General features: G+C 40.8%; 1 protein-coding gene across 1 annotated transcript in view; it reads left to right on the top strand.

Moving 5' to 3' along the window:
- The window catches only part of LOC135221165 (anillin-like), a 286,604-nt gene that overhangs the window by 36,334 nt on the left and 228,478 nt on the right, over positions 1-21,792 (top strand). The window contains exons 5-6 of the mRNA XM_064258989.1: positions 1,919-2,322; positions 12,645-12,800. Coding sequence (XP_064115059.1) covers positions 1,919-2,322; positions 12,645-12,800 — 560 coding nt within the window. The remainder of the gene's footprint in view (positions 1-1,918; positions 2,323-12,644; positions 12,801-21,792) is intronic.

The following is a 21,792-nucleotide window of genomic DNA, read 5'->3' as shown; positions in this document are numbered from 1 at the left end:
CAGGTACTATCCGACATTACAACCTAACTCGACATACGACCACTCATACCTTACAACCTTACTTCAGGACAGTGACCATTGAGTTACTTGGCACTAGCGCCATCTCATGAGAACTAAATCATCACTCAGGTGTGAGAACTCTCATCACTCAGGCAGCATCGGTTTGAGTTACCCTGCCCTATCTGCAGCACCATTTGGTATTGAACTGTACTGTAGACTGAATTGCAAACCAATTTACGTAAGAATCGACTTCTGACATGCCTGCAAGAACCTAACCCCATTGTAAACTCAATGCCTGATTTACGTAATATATACTATTACATAAATTATTAAAATGTATTAGTAGAAGTACATTTTGGTAAAAAGATTGAAATAATGATTGTACATTACATTACAGTACTAAGTATGCACTTTTATATAGCAAAGGTTTGATAGTATACCCTACCCAGTATGTTGGCACCTTTCTAAGGTTCGACTTACATCCATTCTGACTTATTACAACCAGTGGGTCGGAACCAAACTTGGTTGTAAGTAGGATAGTACCTGTATATATGTATATATATATATATATATTATATTATTATATATATATATATATATATATATATATATATTATATATATATATATATATATATATATATATATATATTATATCTATATATATATATATATATATATATATATATATATATATATATATATTATATATATATATATATATATATTATTTTCATAAGACTGACTTACTTTCCTAAATATTTTTCTCTTCTCTCTACTCATGTTTGCTGAGGTTTCTGATTCCCTTATTCTCAACACCTTTTCTTTGCCCCAGCTGTCTTGTGCTTATAACTTTATACGAATTACTAGAGAGCGCTTTTCTGTGTAGCTTGCCTTTTTACTGAGGAAGATATTCAGCAAGGTAAAGCAATGGCTTATCCTTGTTTGGTCACTTTTAAAATCACATTTTGGTCAATAAATATAGTACATTGTACATAAATCATCAGTTTGAGTGTAAAACTTTTGATACTGAATGGAAAGGTAAGACATATGTGATTACACACTTTGAATTGTACATTGATGGCTAAGTTAGGCAGTGGTTTATTTTCACAAAATAATGATGTGTTAAAAATTCATATTCATGTCTTACATTTAATGCAATGTTTGCTAGAAAAGGGAAATAATGGCTATCTAAAAATTAAATCTAGTTATTGTAAGGCTAAAAGTATAAATAATTAAATTTTTGTTCAAATCTAGGCATATACTTCACATCTTGGCCAGCTTTATAAGTGTATAAGTTCATTAAGAGAACTGGTTTTATCAAGGTGTGTCCTAGAACTAGTGCTGTAGCATGAGTAGTTGTATTGCATATTAAAGCTCCCTTTTGAGGTATTTGGGTGTCACAAAGTTTGTCTGGCTAAGCACTCTGACTATGGATATTGCAATGTTTTTTATTGCTTGCTGAGCTTATTTTTCTTAGAATTTTCCTTTTTTTTTTCCGCTTGAGTGCCTAGAAATTAATTAATGGGTGTTTTCAAAAATGGACAACAATCAATGAAAATTTCAGAATGACTCAAAATTCATGGTAATAAATCTTAAAGGTTTGGGACAGGGGAGATCCTCAGAATTTCACATAAGTTACATAGGTCTGGACCATTGTAAGACAGTAAATTTTAAAATGTTAAAACTTTCTTATGTAATCAATGAGATCAGTATCTATCTTCAATTCAGCAAGGTATTTAGTATGTACTCTTAAGAAAAGAATACCCCCCTGTTCTCTTATATACATATTATAAATCAAATAGTAGTATCTTTGATAGTGTAATAGGTTTAAAAGTAAGAAGCATATTTAATCAGTGTTATTGATTGTGTAATTTGGATAGTGTTCTTCTTATTTCATTTTAACCAACTCTTTACAGGAAGCACAAGGTTTCACTCCAACTGAGTCACATTCTCGGCTCTATTATGACTTTAAAAAGGAGCAGGAGGCCCAAACAAATGGAGAACCTGCAGCTCCTGTCAGTCCCTCAAAGGTAAAAGGCATGAGTTTAGCTGAGTTCATGAGGAATAATGGCAGTCCAACTAAGGTAACAAGTCCAGTGAAAGAGAAGAATAAAATTGCTTCAAAGCCTTCACTTAACCAGCTTAACTCAGTGCATGCTAACAGCATCATTACTACGCCTGCTCCGCCACCTCCACCGGTCATTTTGACTTGTCACCCTAAAAGCCCTGCTTCCAGCCCTGTTCGTACCCGCTCTAGGGTAGCCAGTCCAGAGTGCAAAATCCAAGGTAGGATGCTTAATGTTTTGCTTTGCCATTTGTTGTAAGGGCTATATGCATGATTTCTGTAGCTTTTACTTAATGTGGTTACATATTTGTTGAACAAGTATTGTTGTCTTTGTGCTGTTCTTTGTACAGTAGAGCCCTGGACCTCGATGTTAATAATTCATTCTAGAAGAGCGACGAAGATGCAATTGTTTTGTTTGAGACATGTTGAAGGTAATTTTTTCTGAAGAAATAACTGAAATGGATTAATCTGTTCTTGACCACCCGTCATTACCCTAACCTTGCCTTTTTATACAAAACATTACCCCATAAATACACATAAATTATAATTAAGTTCAGTGTCAAATAACATAGCATTCAATGCACTTTTATTTTTGTACATGAAACTTCCCCGGCAGATATACTTAGCTATAGTCTCCGACGTCCCACCCGGACAGAAATTTAAATTTCGCGGCACACGCTACAGGTAGGTCAGGTGATCTACCCTCCCGCCGCTGGGTGGCAGGACTAGGAACCATTCCCGTTTTCTAATCAGATTTTCTCTGTCGCCCGGTTCCCAACAACACCCATTGTTGATTCTCCTGATTTGGATTTTCGTTTTTCTCTGCCGAGGATCTTTTGACTGTCTTTTGGTGACGTATTGGATCGTTGGCTTGGCATACGCTTTTGTTAACTTTTTATTTGGATTTGTCCTTTTTATGATTCTCTAATGCGTCAGACGCTAGTACTGTTTTTAGATATGTGCGATGAATGTGTGAGGTAAGACTACCGAAGGGTTCGGTAGATCCTCGCACTGTAGACTTGAGTGTTCTATTCATAATCTTGTACTGAATGTGAGATTTTGAATGAGGAAGAAGTCTCTTTCGTCTTTGAGAAAGTTAGAGAAGAACAGTTAGGAAAGCTTCGTCTAGAAACTCCAGTAGTTCTCGTACTAACGAGCTAGTTGAGAAGGCTTTAGAACCTAACCCTAATGTAGTTGTTGCAACCTTCTCCCTTTTTTGTTTTTGAACCCTGCGGATTCGTCTTCAAATGACTGGCATCCAGTTTGACTTGACCTGTCGTCTTCGGTACTCTGTTCAAAATTGAAGCTTTCCTACGGGAAAGACTTCTCCTTCGCTCTCTTAACTAGAGAAAAAAGGCGTTTGCTCTCCAATCCTTATTCTTATTCCTCCTAGGAAAAGAATGTAGGATGGAGGTCGTTGTACAGAAACCTACAAATACTACGTATATTACCTTCGCGACATGATTCTGTTAAGCAGTTGAATTGTCCGGGGTAGACGCATACCGTAGTTAGCTCTACGGATGGCGACCGAGACGACTAGTATCCTAATTGAAATGCAACTCGGGGTTCCCTGCAACCTCCCAGGAGTTACCAGTTTCGATTTTAGATTCTTATGGTATTGTCACGACAACACCAATTCACCTTTTGTATTTACCGAAATCCGTTTCACTTAAATAATTAATATAATTGTCGAGCGTATTTTTATGCTCGATGGTTCTAGCCGAACGCATTCCTTTGTAGAATGGACTAGCTGGCAACTCAGGATGACAAGTCGGCGAGAGCTAACGTTGTATGAGTATGAGAACCGCTGTCACTGTGAGATAGTGTTGCCAAAGTGCGGAGAAATGACCAAAGGTGCGGAGAAGATTAGAGGGGGGGGAGTCGTTGAATGCAGAGCTGGGGTCTGCACTCCTCAACGTATGCGGCCCTGTAGGTCTGCATATATTATTCAAGCTTTTAAAAATTATTGAATTATATAATATTCTTGAAAATTCTAATATTTTTGTAAAATGAACCTTTTTCACTAGTCTCGAGTGTTCACGCACCAATATCAGATATGAGGGCCTCAGAACCAGAAAGTCGTATATGCCACTTTTTAAAAAATGAGTAAATTGGCCTCAAAGTTTATCATTCATTACTCTGGTTCTAAGAAAGATAATCGGATTTCAAACGTTAGTTTCATATGAAGCTATACTCTTTATAAGTTTTTTGTGAAATTTTGAAAAAAATTGTTGGGTGCGCTTGCGCGCTAGCATTCAAATGTCTGCCAAACTCCCATTTTTTTTAATATTTGAGTCATAACAAGCACTTAAACCATAATTGAATGTGTTAAACGATAATAAAGTGTTATCATATTGTTGTAATAATGATGATGATATTAATAAGAGTAATAGTAATAATACTTGGTAATAATAATGATAATAATACATTAATAATAATATTGATAAGTAATAATAGGTGCTGAAAAGACGATACATTTTTGTGATAAGAAACCGGAGAATTGCTAATGATAATAATGATAATATAATAGTAATAATAATAACAATGGGAATAATAATAATAATAATAATAATAATAATATGATAATGATGATAATAATAGTAATAATAATAATGATGATAGTACAATAATATTAGTACTAATAATGACACTGATGATGATAACCTTTCATCATCATAATACATCGATACTTATAATCAATCACAAGAAAATACTATAATAGAATAAGTAATACTATTGTCATAATAATAATGTATAATAATAATAATAATAATGATAATAATAATAATGATAGAAATAATAATATTATGATGGTTGTAATAATGATGTTGACGATGATAACCTTGAAATCACCATGAATGTTTAACCATCAATAATACACAATAATATTATTATCATAATTTTTTTTTACTACTACTACTACTACTACTAGGGCCCCCATCCTTTAATAGAAGCTGCAATGTGAAGGGGACTTAACTCGATCAGATTGCAGTCTGTTAGCTCCAACATCGCTACCAGCTGTGACCCTCATCCACTACTTACTACTACACTATTACTACGACTATTATTACTGCCAGAGGAAGACATAATGTACTCAAATAAAGAGTAATTTAGACAAAATAACAGCAACACACAACGGGATAATCGTAATCTCCCGCTATGATCACTGAAGTGAGATGTAAACATTGGCGGGAGATTGTAAGCTGCGCGGTGATTGGTCGAGTGCTTACACGCGCCTTATGGGGAAAAACGCTCATTGGCCTAGAATTCGCTACCCGCAAAGTGACGCGCGCGCTCATTGGCTTAATCAGCGCTAGTGATATGCGTCATCTGGTCCTCATGAACCGTCCGAGCGGCTGCCAGCACCGCTCGAAGTCATGTTCTTTCCTGTAGCTAAAATCGATAATTCCGACTGTCCCAGTAGGAATTTCGACCGTATGTAAATGGTGGAATGGCCTAGAATGCCTCAAATACACAGAGAAAAGGTTGCCAAATTACAGTATGAATAATCAAATCCATGGAAGTGGCATATACGACTTTCTGGTTCTGGGGCCCTCATATGATCATACGATTGTCAATTAAGAACCGATTTGGCAACAGCAGATGATGTAACCCAAACGTGATGTCTTACAAATGCATTAATTCTTTAGGTTCAGCAATCTTCCAATTTGTGTTTTTTTTTGTTATATTAATAGGTGAGTAAAATATGGTTAATTTGTGAATTAATCTTAGGGTGAAGACTGACTTACATTATTGTAAACTTAGTCATGTTTAATGAGTTATTTATTTATTTATTTATTTTTTGAGAAAACAACTGCAAATATGTATTACGTCATTGCATTAGTTGAAGTGATTCAACTGATTATAAAACCGAATAATTTCGATATCAGTATGCTAGGGAGTGTATTATAATCGTGGATTTTCTTTACATTAATGTAGTTTTATTGATATAAAATAGAACCAAGAAGTTAGGTGCTCTTCTCCAGTTAGCCGCTCCTCTTCCAGCAAGCGGGCACCTCTTGACAGGCGCTCCTCTTCTAGCAGGCGCTTTTGCGCCTACCAGGACGCTCTCTTCACAGCAGGCTCCCTCTCCACCCTGGCAGGCGCAATTCTCCTGACGGGCGCTCTACTCCTGGTAGACGCCCCTCTCCTCACAAGCGCTCTTCGCATGGATAGACGCGCCTCTCCTCACAGGCGCTCCTCTCTTAGCAGACACTCTTCTCCAGCCAGGCCGGCTCTCGTCCCTCAGCAGCGCTTCTCACCTCACAGCCGCTCTTCTCCGGGCAGGCGCCTTACTCCCTGGCAGGCGCTTTTCCTCCTGGCAGGCACTCTTCTTCAAGCAGGCGCCTTACTTCCCTGGTAGGCGCCCTTCTTCGGAGAAACGCCTCTACTACGTTCAGGACTGCACTGCAGGGTGGGGACCTTCGGTTCCTACCTGGCTTAAGCCCAGTCATTGAGGAGGGATCCTGCCCCATCCTCGATTTCTATGGGAATCGAGAGGACCACCAACCGATGATCGTCTGACAAATTCTTGGTGGGGGTTTCGCCGAGTGCATAAGATTCTGCGGAATTTCTAGCACTCGCAGTGTTCGCGTTTTTTTACAATCTCTTAACACTTAAGCGAAACCACGGTTCAAAGTGAGCTAGACGAGAATCCCCGATAATTATTACCTCGATAATCGGGAACCCCGCCAAATGCTCGAATTCCGGGAATGGGTTCTGCCATGTAGTGGGTTGGCCACCCCCATTGACAAGATCCTAAAGGTTCTGTCATGTCCAGTGGGTAAGTCCCCCATTGACAAAATCCAAAAAGGTTCTGTCATGTAAGTGGGTAAGCCCCATTGACAAGATCCAAAAAGCTTCTGTCATGTAAGTGGGTTAGCCCCATTGACAGTCTAGCGTTTGGAAGAAGACTACTACTGAAAGAGAATATCTCACAGTAAGTCGACCAATCCTGGAATAGATGGAGCAACACGGAGGGGCGGAAGAAGTGTCAGGCACCTGGAAGGGGGACCAGGTGAACTGGCCACATCAACAAGGAGGAGTCGAATGTAGTCTTTCTGGTCCTGAGGAGTTTCGAACCAGAAGTCAGAGGCTCAGTGGTCCAGGTCAACTCGGACAACACCACGGCTCTGGCATATATAAGAAACAGGGAGGGACTCATTCCGTCTCCCTGTACGAAACAGCAAGAGACCTGTTGCTATGGACAGAGGAGAGAGAATTACGCTTCTCACCAGATTTGTTCAGGGAGAGAAGAATTGTAAGGGCAGACCTGCTGAGCATGGAGGGATCAAGTCCCCCCCACAGAATGGACTCATCAAGACGTTCGCCAAATGTTGTGGAGCCTTTGGGGCAGACCACACATAGACCTTTTTGCTACGAGGTGGAACAAGAGACTGGACAACTTTTACTCCTCCATTTCGGATCCGAGGGCAATAGCGGGAGGCGCACTCCTTCTAGGCTGGACAGGGATAGATGGCTACGCGTTTCCCCCATTCAAGGGTTTTGGTGGGGGAAGTATTGAGAAAGTTCGTCTCCTCAACAGGAACGAAACTAACTCTGGTCGCTCCCTTTTGGCCTGCTCAGGAATGGTTCACAGAGTATGGAATGGACGGTGGACTTCCCCAGATCTCTTCCACTCGGGAGAGATCTGCTCAGACAACCCCACTTAGACAGGTTTCACAGAAACCTCCTTGCTCTCTGCCTGACTGCCTTCAGACTATCGAGAGACTTGTCTCGCCCAAAGCTGCTAGCGCGATCACCAGAGCCCGCAGGTCATCAAACCTTGCGAGTCTACCAGTCGAAGTGGGAAGTGTTTCGGAGATGGTACAGGACGAAGATACTATTCCTCATCAATACCTCTGCGATCATAATTGCTGACTTCCTTCTTTTTTTAAGAGAAGAATGCAGCTTAGCTCGTTCTACGATAAAAAGTTATCGTAGCTTGCTATCCATGGTGTTCAGGAACAACACTATTAAGCAGCCACTGACTGAACACTTTTGTTTACAAAAATCATATGATTCCTCGGGTTGTTTTCTGGATTTTTGGTGCGCTCAGATGCAACATTTACTCTAAATTTTCCGTTGAAATCTGATTATTTTGAGTTTTAATACGATTGAGGTCCAGGTCTCTACTGTATTTGCCAGCTTATAAATATTTTTTTCAAGCTACTGAAAAGCATAAGTGATATTCTTTAGCTTGTATTGCTCCGCCAGTGTCTGCCGCCGATTCGAGTCAGAGTGACGCTGTGGCGTCAGCCCCGTTGATGTTTGGTTTTCTGTTATTCCTGACATTTGTCAAGCTTATAGCTTGCAATTCTTATGATAATATTTAGTGATTGGGTGTCTTTTTTCTGTTCAGTCAATGTTACATTTGAGGTTTTTCTAGATCTCTCTTTAGATAGTGGTTAATTTATTGGGGATGGTTTGTTTATTGTCTGGGTTTTACCAGTAATCAACACTTATTCTTTTGGATTGGTTTTGTTATTGAAAGCCTCAGCTGTCTATCTTCCCAGGGTGAGTAAATAAGGGCTTGAGTTAAGTATATCTTAGTTTTACCAGACCACTGAGCTGATTAACAGCTTATCCTAGGGCTGGCCTCCTGAAGGATTAGATATTTTTAAGTGGCTAGGAACCAATTGGTTACCTAGCAACGGGACCTACAGCTTATTGTGGGATCCAAACCACATTACATCGAGAAATGAATTTCTGTCACCAGAAATAAATTCCTCTGATTTCTCGTTGGCCGAGCCGAGAATCGAACTCGGACCACCAGATTGCTAGCTGAGCACCAAGTCCACTCATCCAATGGGAAGTGTAAATAAGGGCTGATTTGTGTGCTTGCTTGTTATGTTATGGCTATTGCTGCAGGATTGCAAGTTGTCATTTGTAATTGTTAGTTATTTTATATTTGGTGTCCTTAAGTCCCAGTAGCATAATAGATGAAGGAAATTTTGTTTATATATATTACCTCTAGATTGTCTTGTCTAAATAATTTGTTTTTTGTCATAGCTTAAGATTTCTCTTTTTCTGCCTTTTTTCAGTGTAACAGACGTGACGTAAGCCCTTCAAAGTAGACGAGATGAGAAGTCGCTGGGAACAACACATCCGGTATGCCTCACCGGAGCGTGTCGATCGTTCCAGGAGTCCAGTGAAATCTCGCTCTGGGACAAGTAGGTCATCTAAACCCTTACCAGTCTCAGAGTAGTAGTCATATACAAGCAGGAAGTCCTGTTAAATTATCAAGCCCTTCAAAAAATGGAAATCTTTCAAGGTAGGTTTTTGAATATTTTCCTAGCCTAATCTTTCTTTTTTAACAAATGTGCAATCTACCCACCTGTCACTTTCTCCAGTCCCAGTATACTCCAGCTTCTTAAAACTTTGAACACCACAAACAAGACTTACAACCCAAAACTCCTATCAGACAGAGAGCTCTCTCCTACCAACCAAACAACTTGCACGTGTCTCCTTCTACTGTACTTTATTATTGTATTCCTTTTGCACCTGATGCTTCTGCCATCTTCTCTTCTATGACGTCATAACACAACTTAAATATCCAGACATTTCTGAAAATCCACCAAGTCTTTCCCATACGTTGGACATCAACCACATTTTACCCAATACAGAAAATAATAACATATAAAATAATTGACTAAACTGATATATATCACACTTATCTCTTTCTCCCTCCCCTCCAACTGCTTCCTAACCTAGTCCCCTCTAATTTCCTTTATTCTCCAACTTTTTACCCTGTACATAATTTCTAGTATTTTCCCCTGAAACTGCTGCCTTAGTTAATACATCAGCTACATGATCCTTTCCTTTTATCCATCTCACCTTTATTTCCCCCAGATTCTATTGTTTCCCTTATTGCAGCAATATCTATTTTTAATCTTACTTTGTACACCAGTAACTCAATTTTATTGCAGTCATTAGTGTTTTACTATAAGCATTAACCAGTGCTTCTAAATTTCTCCCTCCTACCACCTCTTCCCACAAATGTTTGAAATATATCAATCCTTCTATAGCCTCCTCAACAACACTCAGAGCTGCTGCTTCAGTGGTGGATTTTGCCACTCCTGGATTTCTTTGACTTAACCTCTTACCATCTGTCAAGGATATAATATAACCCAATTGAATTGAGTATGGCTATCTATTTTCCCAAATGAAGCATCTGCTTCCCAATAGATCTTTTCTTCTTCCACGTCACTTATTGTATTTCACCCATCATGTTCGTCTTTCTCAGAATTTTAATGAGCTTCTTCACACCTTGAGTTGTTCCTTCTTTAAAGACTTGACTTAACTAACATCGTATGATATTTCTGGCATGGTATGTAGCGATACCCAATTCAACTGTCCTAACCACTGATCTTTACTCGTTAACTCTTTTGTCCTAAACACTATACCTGTAAATCATCGAGCTTCTGGTTCTCTTATAGAATTTACTATATTGCCACTGATTAAGACAAAAATCTATTTTTCTGCTTTACTACTGCTTCAGTGTACTAAAACCTATTACTTTCTTCTCCTACATGCAATTTTCCTTTTAATTGCCCAATGGTTTCTTCTACAAATCCTTCAGTTCCTCCGTAGGACAAATCATCTACTACATGTGTATGTACACAAAATACCATTTAATTTATTGTCTTTTTCCAAAAGAATATACTATTAGGTTCTAGTGTACTTCTCTTGCCTTTAAGCTCCACTACTTTTACCACTTTACAATACCATGATTTTGCTGCGTCCTTGAGCCCATAAACAGTTTCCTTCAACTTCCATAATCCAATTCAGCCATCTTCCTTAGGTGCTTTAATATACTTCTCTTTGGTAATTTGTCACCTTTTTAAATATTGCAGTTTTGACATCCAATGTATAACAATTCCAATCAAACAAAAACTACTTTCAGTTTTCTTCTGAAGATTGAAAAGAAACCCACAAAATTACTATAAGTATTTACATTTTATTTTACTCCCACACTCAAGTACATTCAGGTCCTATCTGTGGCCCATTTTCAAGAGATGTGTAGGTTGTTAGCCTGGGTCACACATTTCTCTCATGTCTGCCCAGATATTTCCACTGTTTACCCTGTCCAAATTCTATGTTCCCCCTTTCCAGGCATCTCTCGCTCATAATAGTACTCCTAAATTGCTCCCCCTTATCTCCTTTATTGGGTGTCCTACCACTCATTTTAAAATCCATCACCACCAACCTATGCTGTTTGACACACGCTTCTCCAAGATCACTTTGCAATATGTCACATGATTTTGTTGGCTCCTCTAACCAGGATGTATCTATTTAGCTCTGCACTCCTCCATTCTCATAACTTATCAAGTACTTATATAACTTTTGAAACCATGTGTTCATACAGGCCAATTCAAAACTGAGCCGTCTCCAATAAATAATCCCCATCTGTAAAATCCATCGAATATTCTTGTTATTATTATTTGTGACACTTTTATATTCTAACTTTCCTTAACAGCAAGCTACTAATACCATTTGTTTTTTATTTTCTGTGATATTTGCTTCTCCAATACATGAAAAACCCTTAGCTTCTCCTTCAAGCATGCTATTCCGCTTTGCTCTGTTACAATCTGATTCTGCCTTTTCGTACCTAATTAAAAGAGTCTCATCTTTTCACTAGATTCATTTCCTATTTTTGAAATAATTTTTCATTTTTCTGTAATTCTCCATTAGCTTGTCTTTTGGATAGGCTTCAACTAGTTTGGATAAGATTATCTTTGGACCCTCTGTACCCTTAAGTTCATCTTTATCTATTCCTTCCATTGCTTCTTGGGTTATCCCTTTTAAGCTCATTCTTATCTCTATCACCGGGTATTTTACATCTCCAACACCACTAGCTAATCTTCAACTTGTCCTCTCCATCCTTTGTGCTCTTCTTGTATCCCGTTTAAATCTCAGACATTCCCTTCTCCATCTCATCTCCCTTTCTTCACTATCTGATCCGACCATCTCTGCTACCAGTTTGAATATTTTCCTAGCCTAATCTTTCCTTTTTATTGCAAAAGTGCAGTCTACCCCCCACCTGTTTCACTTTCTTCAGTCCCAGTATAACTCCAGCTTAAAACTTTGAACATCACAACTAGACTTACAACCCAAAAACTCATATCGACAGGGAGCGCTCTTTTGCCAACCAAACAACCCTCGCACGTCTCCTCCTACCTCATTCTGTTATAGTTTTCCTTTTGCACCCGATGCCACTGCCATCTTCTCTTCTATGACGTCACAAAACAACTTAAATACATCCAGACAATTGCTGAAATCCACCACAGTTTTCCCATACATTGAACATCCTTCACATTTCAACATTGCAGAAAATAACAATAGCAATAAAAATAAATAAAAGACTAAACTGATAAATAATCAAGATTGCCATTGTCATGATACTTATCCTTTTTTAGTAGCTTCATTAATCAGTTGTAGGTGTGACTTTCTTTGTTGCAGATTTTGACTTGATTTTTTTATGAAAGTGTACTGACACTTTATCATTACAAATTGGAAAACAAAAACCTTGTTTTTCATTTTATGTCTATTTGGAGTTGATACTTTTTTCTTTTCAGATTAGGGTCTCAGGATGGAAAAGTTGGTGACCAGTTTGGGGAGGAATATACAAGTCAAGCAGACAGTAGCCCAAAGAAAGTTCAAGGACCATTTAGTCGTCGTGGACCAGGAAGAACCAGCCAAAGAGACCCCTTAGTCCACACAAACCACCACCTGTAGGTGATATAGTAAAGGGGAGAAGCACCTATGCCAGAAGCGGTTCTCTTGTAGATGAACCTTTTATGTCTTCAGTGAGAGCCAGAGCTGCAGCATTTGATTCAGCTGGTTTTAGTAACTAATTTTAATGTAAAACATTTTTTATTTAGGAATGGATGGTGCTAATGTGTTCCTCTTATGTTCCCTGTTATCAAGAATAAGTTACACTTCATTCCCTATTATCAAGAATAGGTTTCATCCATTTCCCATTGTTAAGAAGAATTTATATCCCTTCCCCTTTATCAAGAAAAGATAAACTTGGAATTTATACCAATTTGGGCTATGTTTGTTTTTTAAAAGTATTTTTATTTAAAAGTGTGACATTGTTTTAAATATGTATCATTATTGATAAGTGTGAAAAGTATTATTTCACACAAGATCTGCTGGTAAAATCATAGGTACTTAGAACTGATTGATATATATGATGAGTTGTTGCTTTTTAATAGGAGTATTTAATTCTTTCGTTTACCCTATGTTAACAAAAACTGATATTTTATCCTTTAAAAAATGTTAGAATGTTTAGGACTATTCTCTCAACCTTTTTATGTGGTGGTTTTACAGTAGAAAATATCCCTAACACAAATTGTACAAATAAATGAGGAATACAAACCACAAGAGAATGGATGAAGTCATCGAAAGTCATATGAAAATAGATGGCTTGTATTTAGGACCTGGAATATCCTGTGAGGCCATTAAGGAAACTCCAAATTCATCATCGTAGTGGATATTTTTAGTAACTGTATGTACCCTACCGTACTCAGATATGTGAATGAAAGATTGGTGGTCAAGATGGGAAACTTGCCATAAGTGTTAACAGTTATAACGATGAAGGATCTGTGAATTTGAGACAGATTTCAAGCAAAGGTCATTGAGGATCTTTAGGTAGATCAAGAAATTAAAAGTAGGTTGTCATTTCACTTCTTGGGCTATCATAAAGATTAGTAAAGGGTAGTTAGGATTGTTAAAACCATGATAGTATAAAGAACCCCAGTATAGCTTAATTTGCTGCAGAGAGACCTGGCATATGTGATTTTGCTATATGCTACTGATATTTGTGTGAGTTTATTGTGCTAGCTATTTTCTTTTGTGTGAATTAATGAAACCAAAGTATTGCCAAGTTTTTATATAATAAAATGAATCATAATCATCTACTTTGGGTTAATTATTTTGTTTACAGCCATTACAAAGAAAGTTCATTGTTTTTCATACATGAAAACAAACCTTCGGTCCTTAACACTAGGATATGATAATCTCTAGCGCCCAGCTGGATTTGGTTAAAAAACAGATGAAAGCAAGGAATCTTGTGATATCTGGCAACGCATGCGTAGATCGGGTGAAGGATGGTCAGAAATTCACTTACGATAACGCATCCGTCTTTTCTTTGACCGCCTGGGCGAGAGTCGTGTTTACCTCTCTTGGCCTTTACCGGGTCCATTGCCATTTTTTACTGGTACTATGTCCATATAAATATTTGTATCTAAACTTGAAGAGTGATTTCTATAATGATTTCTATAACTCTAGTTAGATACTTAGTACATTTACATGCCGATTTGATGTTTTTACAGTATTAATGAATGCCTGTGAAAAAGCATTAGAATCACCAGTTAAGTATATCTTAGTTTCACTTATACAACTTCCCCGGTGGTTACATATAGCTGTCGTCTCCTGACGTCACAGCAGAATTTGAAATTCGTGGTAGTGCTAATGGTTTGACAGGTGATCCCTCTACCGGGTAACAGGAACCATTCCAGCAAAATGTTAGAAGTTTCCTGCCGTCGGAACCGATAACACAGTTCCTCTGCTGGTTGGAATTTGGAATTGATCATCTTGGTTTTTCTCCTTTTGGTGATGTACCTTGAGATTTTTTATCTTTTTGCTAGCAGCCCTAGAGTTATTTCGGTTTTTGAAGAATTGTGTCCTTTTTAGGAATTAATTTTGTTTTGTCACGATGTCTGACTCCGGCTCTATTCAGTTATAGGGTGTGTAGTAGTGGGTGTAAGACTAGACTTCTTAAAGCTTCACTTGATCCTCATTCTACTTGTGTTAGCTGTAGGGGAGTGAATGTTCTTTTGAGAATACATGTGAAGAATGTAAGTCTCTAACATCTTTAGGAGTGGAAGGCTTTGGAAAAGTATATGAGAAAGTTAGAAAGGATAGAATCAGAAAGGCTTCACAGAGATATAATTCTAAGTCAGTGAGTAGCCAGGATCAGGATATTCCTATGAATTCTTTGTTAATACCTGATCCTATTAACCCCGCCCCGGTAGTTGTTTCTCCTGCCCTCGACTCTGTATCTCCCCCGATCCCGATCCGTGTCAGTATTACGAGCCGATATGGACTTGAAATTTGTCTCTTTCCTCACCACTATGCAGAAAATGGGTGAGACAGTGCAAGAAGTGGTACTTAAGTGTGACAAGTTACTTAGTGCTAGTGTAGTGGAGGAGGTGGCTGTTCGCCCGTTCATTCTCCTAGTCTAGGCCCCTGTCAAACTCCCCAGATCCTGGAGGAGGCATGCCGAAAACCGAAGGGAGGCGAGCGGGATCTGCTCCCGAGCAGTCGCCCCCTCAAGCAATCCTGTAGCCGTATCCCGGGATGCTGTCGCTCACCATTGGAAAGGTGTTGCGAGGAAGTGTTTTTTCGTCAAGCGACTCAGAGTTCAGACGTCTCCTCTCATAGAGGCTGGCGTCATCAAGACGTCTAGACCGCTGAAAAAGGTACTCGCGATGTTTCGCCTGCTGCGGTTCCCAAGAAGGTGGCGGCTGCCGAACCTTCCTGTAGTTTTTGGGAGGAGCCTGAAGCTTTTTCTCCAGCTGTTCAGTTTATCACCCTTCTCTCTAAGAATTGGAGAAGCCGGACTCTCACACGCCTTCAGAGCCTTCCCCAGAGCCTCCTCAAGCAGTAACTCCTGCGGCTCCAGACGTGTTGTGGCTGGCATCCTTCTACTACCTCCCACGCCTTCTACGTCGGTGGATCCTCAGCTTTCGGTTTTAGGACCAGATGAATGCCAAGTTAGGCATTATTTTTGGAGCTTTTTGGCAAGTCTCTTTCTTCCCCGAATGCGCTCCCGGCCGCCTTGCATCTTACGCAGACTACTGTGCAGTCCTCTTCACAGGCTCCTCTTCAGTCTCCTCTTCAGGCTCCTCTTGAGGCTTCTATTCAACCTCACGTTTCGGCCTCAGTTCAGGCACCTGTTCAGACTCTCCATGTGACTCCTCTTCAGACGCCGCTTCAGGCGCCAGGTCAGACTCCTTTCCTGACTCCTTCTCTGGCGCCACGTCAGGCTCTCGCTCGAGCGCCAGCTCAGCCGCTCGGATTCGCCTCAGTACAGGCGCAGACGTCTTCTCCTGCTCTCTCGCAGCCGCCTCGGGTGCTTTATGGTGTGACTTCGCCGAACAGGATTCCTCTTCAGATGGAACTTCGGTCCAGTTTCTTCGAAGGAAGCTTCGGATGTGGAAGAAGAAGTAGTACTTACAGAAAAAGACGAGCATTTGTCGGGGTATAAGCAACTTTTACGATTCTTCGTCGACAACTTTGGGGATTCTTTTGCTCCTTCCATCCCAGTTTCTCCTGGTTCTCAGTGGAAAAAGGACAGTAAGGCCTGACTCCTCGTCCTCGTTCACACGTCTCGTTCTTCTCGATTTTCGGCTAAGAAGGCTATCAAGAAAGTGAATGCTTTGCTTTTGGAGAAGAGGAACAGGGGAAAAATGTTTTCTGCCTTCCCCCTTCGAGACTTTTGTCAAGGAGCCGTGTCTGGTATGACACTGGAGAAGTTTTTTCCCTGGGTGTGACTCCATCCGCTTGGGGAGATTTTTCTAGTCTCATGGATTTTTTCTCGTAGATCAGCCCTTAATACTGCTAAGATTTTCTTTTCGGCAAGTGAGCTGGATCATCTTTGCAAGAGTGTTTTCCGTGTTTTTGAAGTCGTTAGCTTCCTGGATTGGGCCATTGCTTCTCTGGCCAGGAAAGTCAAGTCATTTGGGGCTCTCGGAGGAGCAGTTGAAGGATTTTGCCTCTGTACTTGATTGTTTTGATAAAGGCATCTGTGATGGAGCTTCGGAGCTTGCTGCCATTTTCGCCTCTGGATGTTGAAGAAGAGGCAGATTTGGTGCTCCTTCTTGTCGAAAGGGGTCTCATCGAACCAGAAGTCCGCCTTGCTCTTCTCTCCTTTGGACAAGAAGCACCTTTTTCCGCAAGAGATTGTGAGCGAGATCGCTCAGTCATTGACACAGAAAGTGACTCAGGATCTCTTATCACAGTCAGTGAAGAAGCCCAGGAATGATTGTCCGGTCCGGTTCTTTCTGCTTCTCGGAGTGCTCCCACCATGGAGCTCTACCATTTTTCGAGGTAGAGCTCCCGTTAGGATCTTTCTCTAGGTTTCGGGGGAGAGGTAGAGCCTTGTCTAAAACCACTCCCTCTTCCATCAAGAAGTAGGCTCGTAGTCCTCCACACAGCAGTAGGAGCCAGATTACACCTTTTCTGGCAGACCTGGTTTCATCTCGGAGCGGATCCTTGGACGGTTCAGGTCCTGAAGGAAGGTTACATCATTCCGTTCAGCAAGCACCCCCCTCTCACAGAATTTCCTGTGGATTTATCCGCTTACTCGGAGAACTCTTGAGAAATTTGCCACCCCGCCATCAAAGAAAGTTCTCACTTTACTGGCAGAGAGGGCCATAGAGTTAGTGGACTCTCCCTCAGGAACCAGGATTTTACAATCGCCTTTTCCTGGTAAAGAAGGCCTCGGGGGGTTGGAGACCGGTGTTGGATGTGAGCGCCCTGAACGTCTTTGTCCTGAAGACAAAGTTTTCTATGGAAACGACCCAGTTGGTATTAGCAGCTCTTCATCCAGGAGACTGGATGGTTTCCATAGACCGTCAGGATGCCTACTTTCATATTCTGATTCATTCGGAATCGAGGAGATTCTTGAGATTCGTATTCCAGGGCCGGATTTACCAGTTCAGGGCCCTCTGTTTCGGCCTGTCGACAGCTCCACAAGTGTTCACCAGAGTTCTGTCGTCAGTGGCTTCATCTGGACGGGATACGGATCTCCATGTATCTGGACGATTGGCTTCTCAGGGCAAGTTCCAGACAGAAGTGTGTGGAGGACTTAGAAAAGACTTTAAGGTTGGCGGACAGCCTGGGATTGTTAGTCAACAAGGACAAGTCGTGCCTCACTCCCTCTCAGGAGATAGTTTATTTAGGAGTGAGACTGAATTCAGTTCTTTTTCAGGCTTTTCCGTCTCGTCGAAGGATAGACTCTTGCCTGAACAAGATAGACGAGTTTCTCAGCAGAAAAAAACTTGCCTCGGCGAAACAATGGATGAGCCTGTTAGGAACCTTGGCCTTGTTAGAGCAATTTGTAAGTCTGGCAGGCTCAACATGAGACCACTTCAATTTTACTTGAAACAGGAGTGGCAAAGGAAGAAGTTCCCAGACTCCTTCGTGTTCCCCATCTCGGAAGGGATCAAGCAGGACCTCCTTTGGTGGAAGTCAGAAGGAAGGCTAGAGGAGGGCTTGTCCCTAAGCCAGTTGAACCCCAATCTTACGCTCTTGTCAGACGCATCGGACAAAGGGTGGGGAGCCACTCTGGGGAAAAAGGATGTGTTGGGACTTTGGCACAGTCATCAGAAAAGCTGTCACATAAATCTGAAAGAGCTAAAGGCGATCCATTTTGCTCTAATGCATTTCCAGACAGAAGTAAGAGGGAAAGTAGTGCTGGTTCAAGCAGACAACACCACAGCTCTCTCTTACATAAAAAAAAACAGGGGGACACACTCTTTCTCTCTGTGTGAGGCAGCGAGAGACTTGCTCATTTGGGCGAAAGAGAACAAAGTTGTTTTGAGTACAAGATTTATTCAAGGCTCCGAAGAATGTAAAGGTGGACATTCTCAGCAGGAGAGGACAAGTCCTCGCCACAGAGTGGACTCTACATCCTCAGATATGCAAGAAACTTTGGGAAATTTATGGATGTCCTCTTTTGGATCTCTTCGCCACGAACAAGACGCCAGTTCCAGACGAAGAGGCGTTTGCAGTGGATGCCATGCTTCTGGACTGGTCAAATCTAGATCTCTACGTAAGGATGACTCAATAGCCCCCTTTTTTCCGGCCAGGGAATGGTTTCCGGATCTTATACAGCTGTTGATGGACTTCCCGAGAGAGTTGCCGTTAAGGAGAGATTACTCAGACAGCCCCACTTTCTGAGGTTCCATCACAACTTGTCCGCTCTTCGACTAGTCGCCTTCAGACTGTCAAGCATCTCCTCAGAAAGAGAGGATTTTCAAAGAGAGCTTCAAGAGTTATTGCTAGATCCAGAAGAGAATCCTCTGATTGAGTGTACTAAGCCAAGTTGGTCCAGTTCAGAGCTTGGTGCAAAAAAATGAAGGAGTTTCGTCTTCTAAGGCCTCTATAGCTCAGTTAGCTAACTTCCTTCTTTTTCTTCATCAGACTAAGAAGCTTTCTACCCAGACGATTAGGGGTTATAGAGCTATATTGTCTTCGGTGTTCAAACATCGAGGGTTGGACAATTCTAATAATCAAGACCTCTCAGACCTGATTCGTTCCTTTGATACAACCAAGAGAAAGGAGTCAAGAACAGTAGCTTGGAACCTGGATGTAGTTCTCAAATGGCTGATGTCTGACAAATTCGAACTGATCTCCTCTAGTTTCTTTTAGAGATCTGACTAGAAAGACACTTTTTCTTTGTGCTTTAGCATCGGCTAGAAGGATCAGTGAGCTCCATGCGATTGATAAGAGAGTTGGGTTTGCTAAGGGAAAGGCCATTTGCTCATCAATGTTGGGGTTTTTTGGCTTTAAGAATGAAATCCCTCCCATACTTGGCCTCGTTCTTTCTTCTATAAAGAACATTGCGGAGCTAGTGAGGCCTAATGAGCCTGAAGTCTCTCTGTCCAGTGAGAGCACTTAGGTATTATGTGCAAAGAACCAAAGGTATAAGTAGGTAAGAGTGATAACCTGTGGTGTTCAGTGAAAAGATCCTTCTCGTCCTCTTTCTAAACGTGCGATCTCCTTTTTAAGGAATTTGATTATTGAGGCACACGAACAATGTCAGGACTCAGATATCAAAAGTGCTTAGAGTCAAAACTCATGAAATAAGAGCAGTGGCTAACGTCTATGGCGTTTAGACGTAATCTGTCTTTGAAAGACATTATTAAATCTACATATTGGAGAAGCAATTCTCTGTCTCGCATCTCATTATCTGACAGATTTGCAAACCACATATGAAAATTGCAGTACATTGGGGCCATTCATTGTGACTGACACGGTATTGGGTGAGGGAGAGAAGGATGTCTCCCATCCTCACTAACTTTTCTCCTTATTGATTTTGGTTTTTTGTTTTAAGGTTGTCTGAAGATACATGGGGTTTTGAGTATCTTTCAGTCTTTTAATGTCTTGGTGTATATTTTTTAACCGGGTGTGATGATCCCTCGTTTCATTGTGTTTTTTGTGCTTTGTACTGCGCCCTGAGCAGGGGCATTATAGTCTTGTCCGTTACGGTCACGTCTTCAACAACAAGTACTTATTGTGTCCGGCACACGGATCCATATATCTGTCTGTACAATAAAGGCCAGCAGACTACAGAGGCAGTAACCACTGAGTCAGCTGTCTTTAAAGGTAAGGAACCTATATTTTCGGATAATTCCAACAGTTGTTATTTTAGCTGCCATTGTCCCACCACCTAAATGTGTCAATCAGCTATATGTAACCACCGGGGAAGTTGTATAAGTGAAAATGACATTTTATAATAATATAAAGTTTCACTTATACTTACCCGGTGGTTACATAACGAAGCCCGCCCGCCTCCCCTCATATGGACAGGTAGGACATGAAACTTCTGACATTTTTGCCGGAATGTTGACCTGTTACCCAGTAGAGGGATCACCTGTCAAACTATTAGCGCTACCGCGAATTTCAAATTCTGCCGTGACGTCAGGAGACGACAGCTATATGTCACCACTGGGTAAGTATAAGTGAAACTTTATATTATTATAAAATGTCCATTTTTATCAGACCACTGAGCTGATTAACCACTCTCCTAGGGCTGGCCCAAAGGATTAGATATTTTTTACGTGACTAGGAACCAATTGGTTATCTAGCAATGGGACCTACAGCTTATTGTGGGATCCGAACCACATTCGTATCGAGGAATTGAATTTCTATTACCCAGAAATAAGTTCCTCTGGTTCTGCGTTGGCCGGACTACAGATTGGTAGCTGAGCGCGAAATGCACTCGGCCAACGGGAACTGGAATCACCAGTGATCAACCTGTTTCACACACAACTACAACAGAGCTTTTGGTGTTGCCTTTATCCTGTATCATTACCCTTAACTACACTTTCTGATCTCCACCTTCCCCCCAACCTTCCCCCCCCCCTACTCTCTCTTTCCCACTGGGTAGTCACTGTGCTTTGATCATGCTGGGATTTAGACATTTAGTAGCTCCTTGTGGATCTAAAAGTAAGTAGGTTTTTCCCAATCTGCTGGCTCTTCTCAGTCTCTCAGAGAATTCCTGTGCCTCATTCTCCCATCCAGTGGTAATGACAGTCTGTATGAATACAAAAGATTGTCTGTGACTGGGGCTTCCATTTCTGTGATGTGGACTTTTATCTACCTTTGATCAAACCAAGCTCCTATCATTCACCACGATGGAAGGCTACTGCCTGGAACCAAAATTTCAGACTGGAGGGCATAGATACTTCGATTGTGGCCTAAGCTGTATGTACCAGTCTGGAGCTTCAGTTAATCTTGCCCTCCCAGGCTACAGTGTTTTGAGCCCTTTAGTCAAGCCTTGAACCAAGACCTCACTCACAGGACTGTTGTTCCCCAAGGAAGTGTTTTGCTAGTTTCATTGTCTACTTGTCTAGTTCTTGGAGTTTGGGATCACTCTTGTGTTCACTAATTCAGGAATTGTCAGTCTGATAAGAGACATGCACTTTTGTG

This window comes from Macrobrachium nipponense, chromosome 2 (assembly GCF_015104395.2).
Source record: "Macrobrachium nipponense isolate FS-2020 chromosome 2, ASM1510439v2, whole genome shotgun sequence".
Classification (NCBI taxonomy): Eukaryota; Metazoa; Arthropoda; class Malacostraca; order Decapoda; family Palaemonidae; genus Macrobrachium; species Macrobrachium nipponense.
Note: the sequence above shows the minus strand (reverse complement) of the source record. Positions and strands in the feature narration are given on the sequence as shown.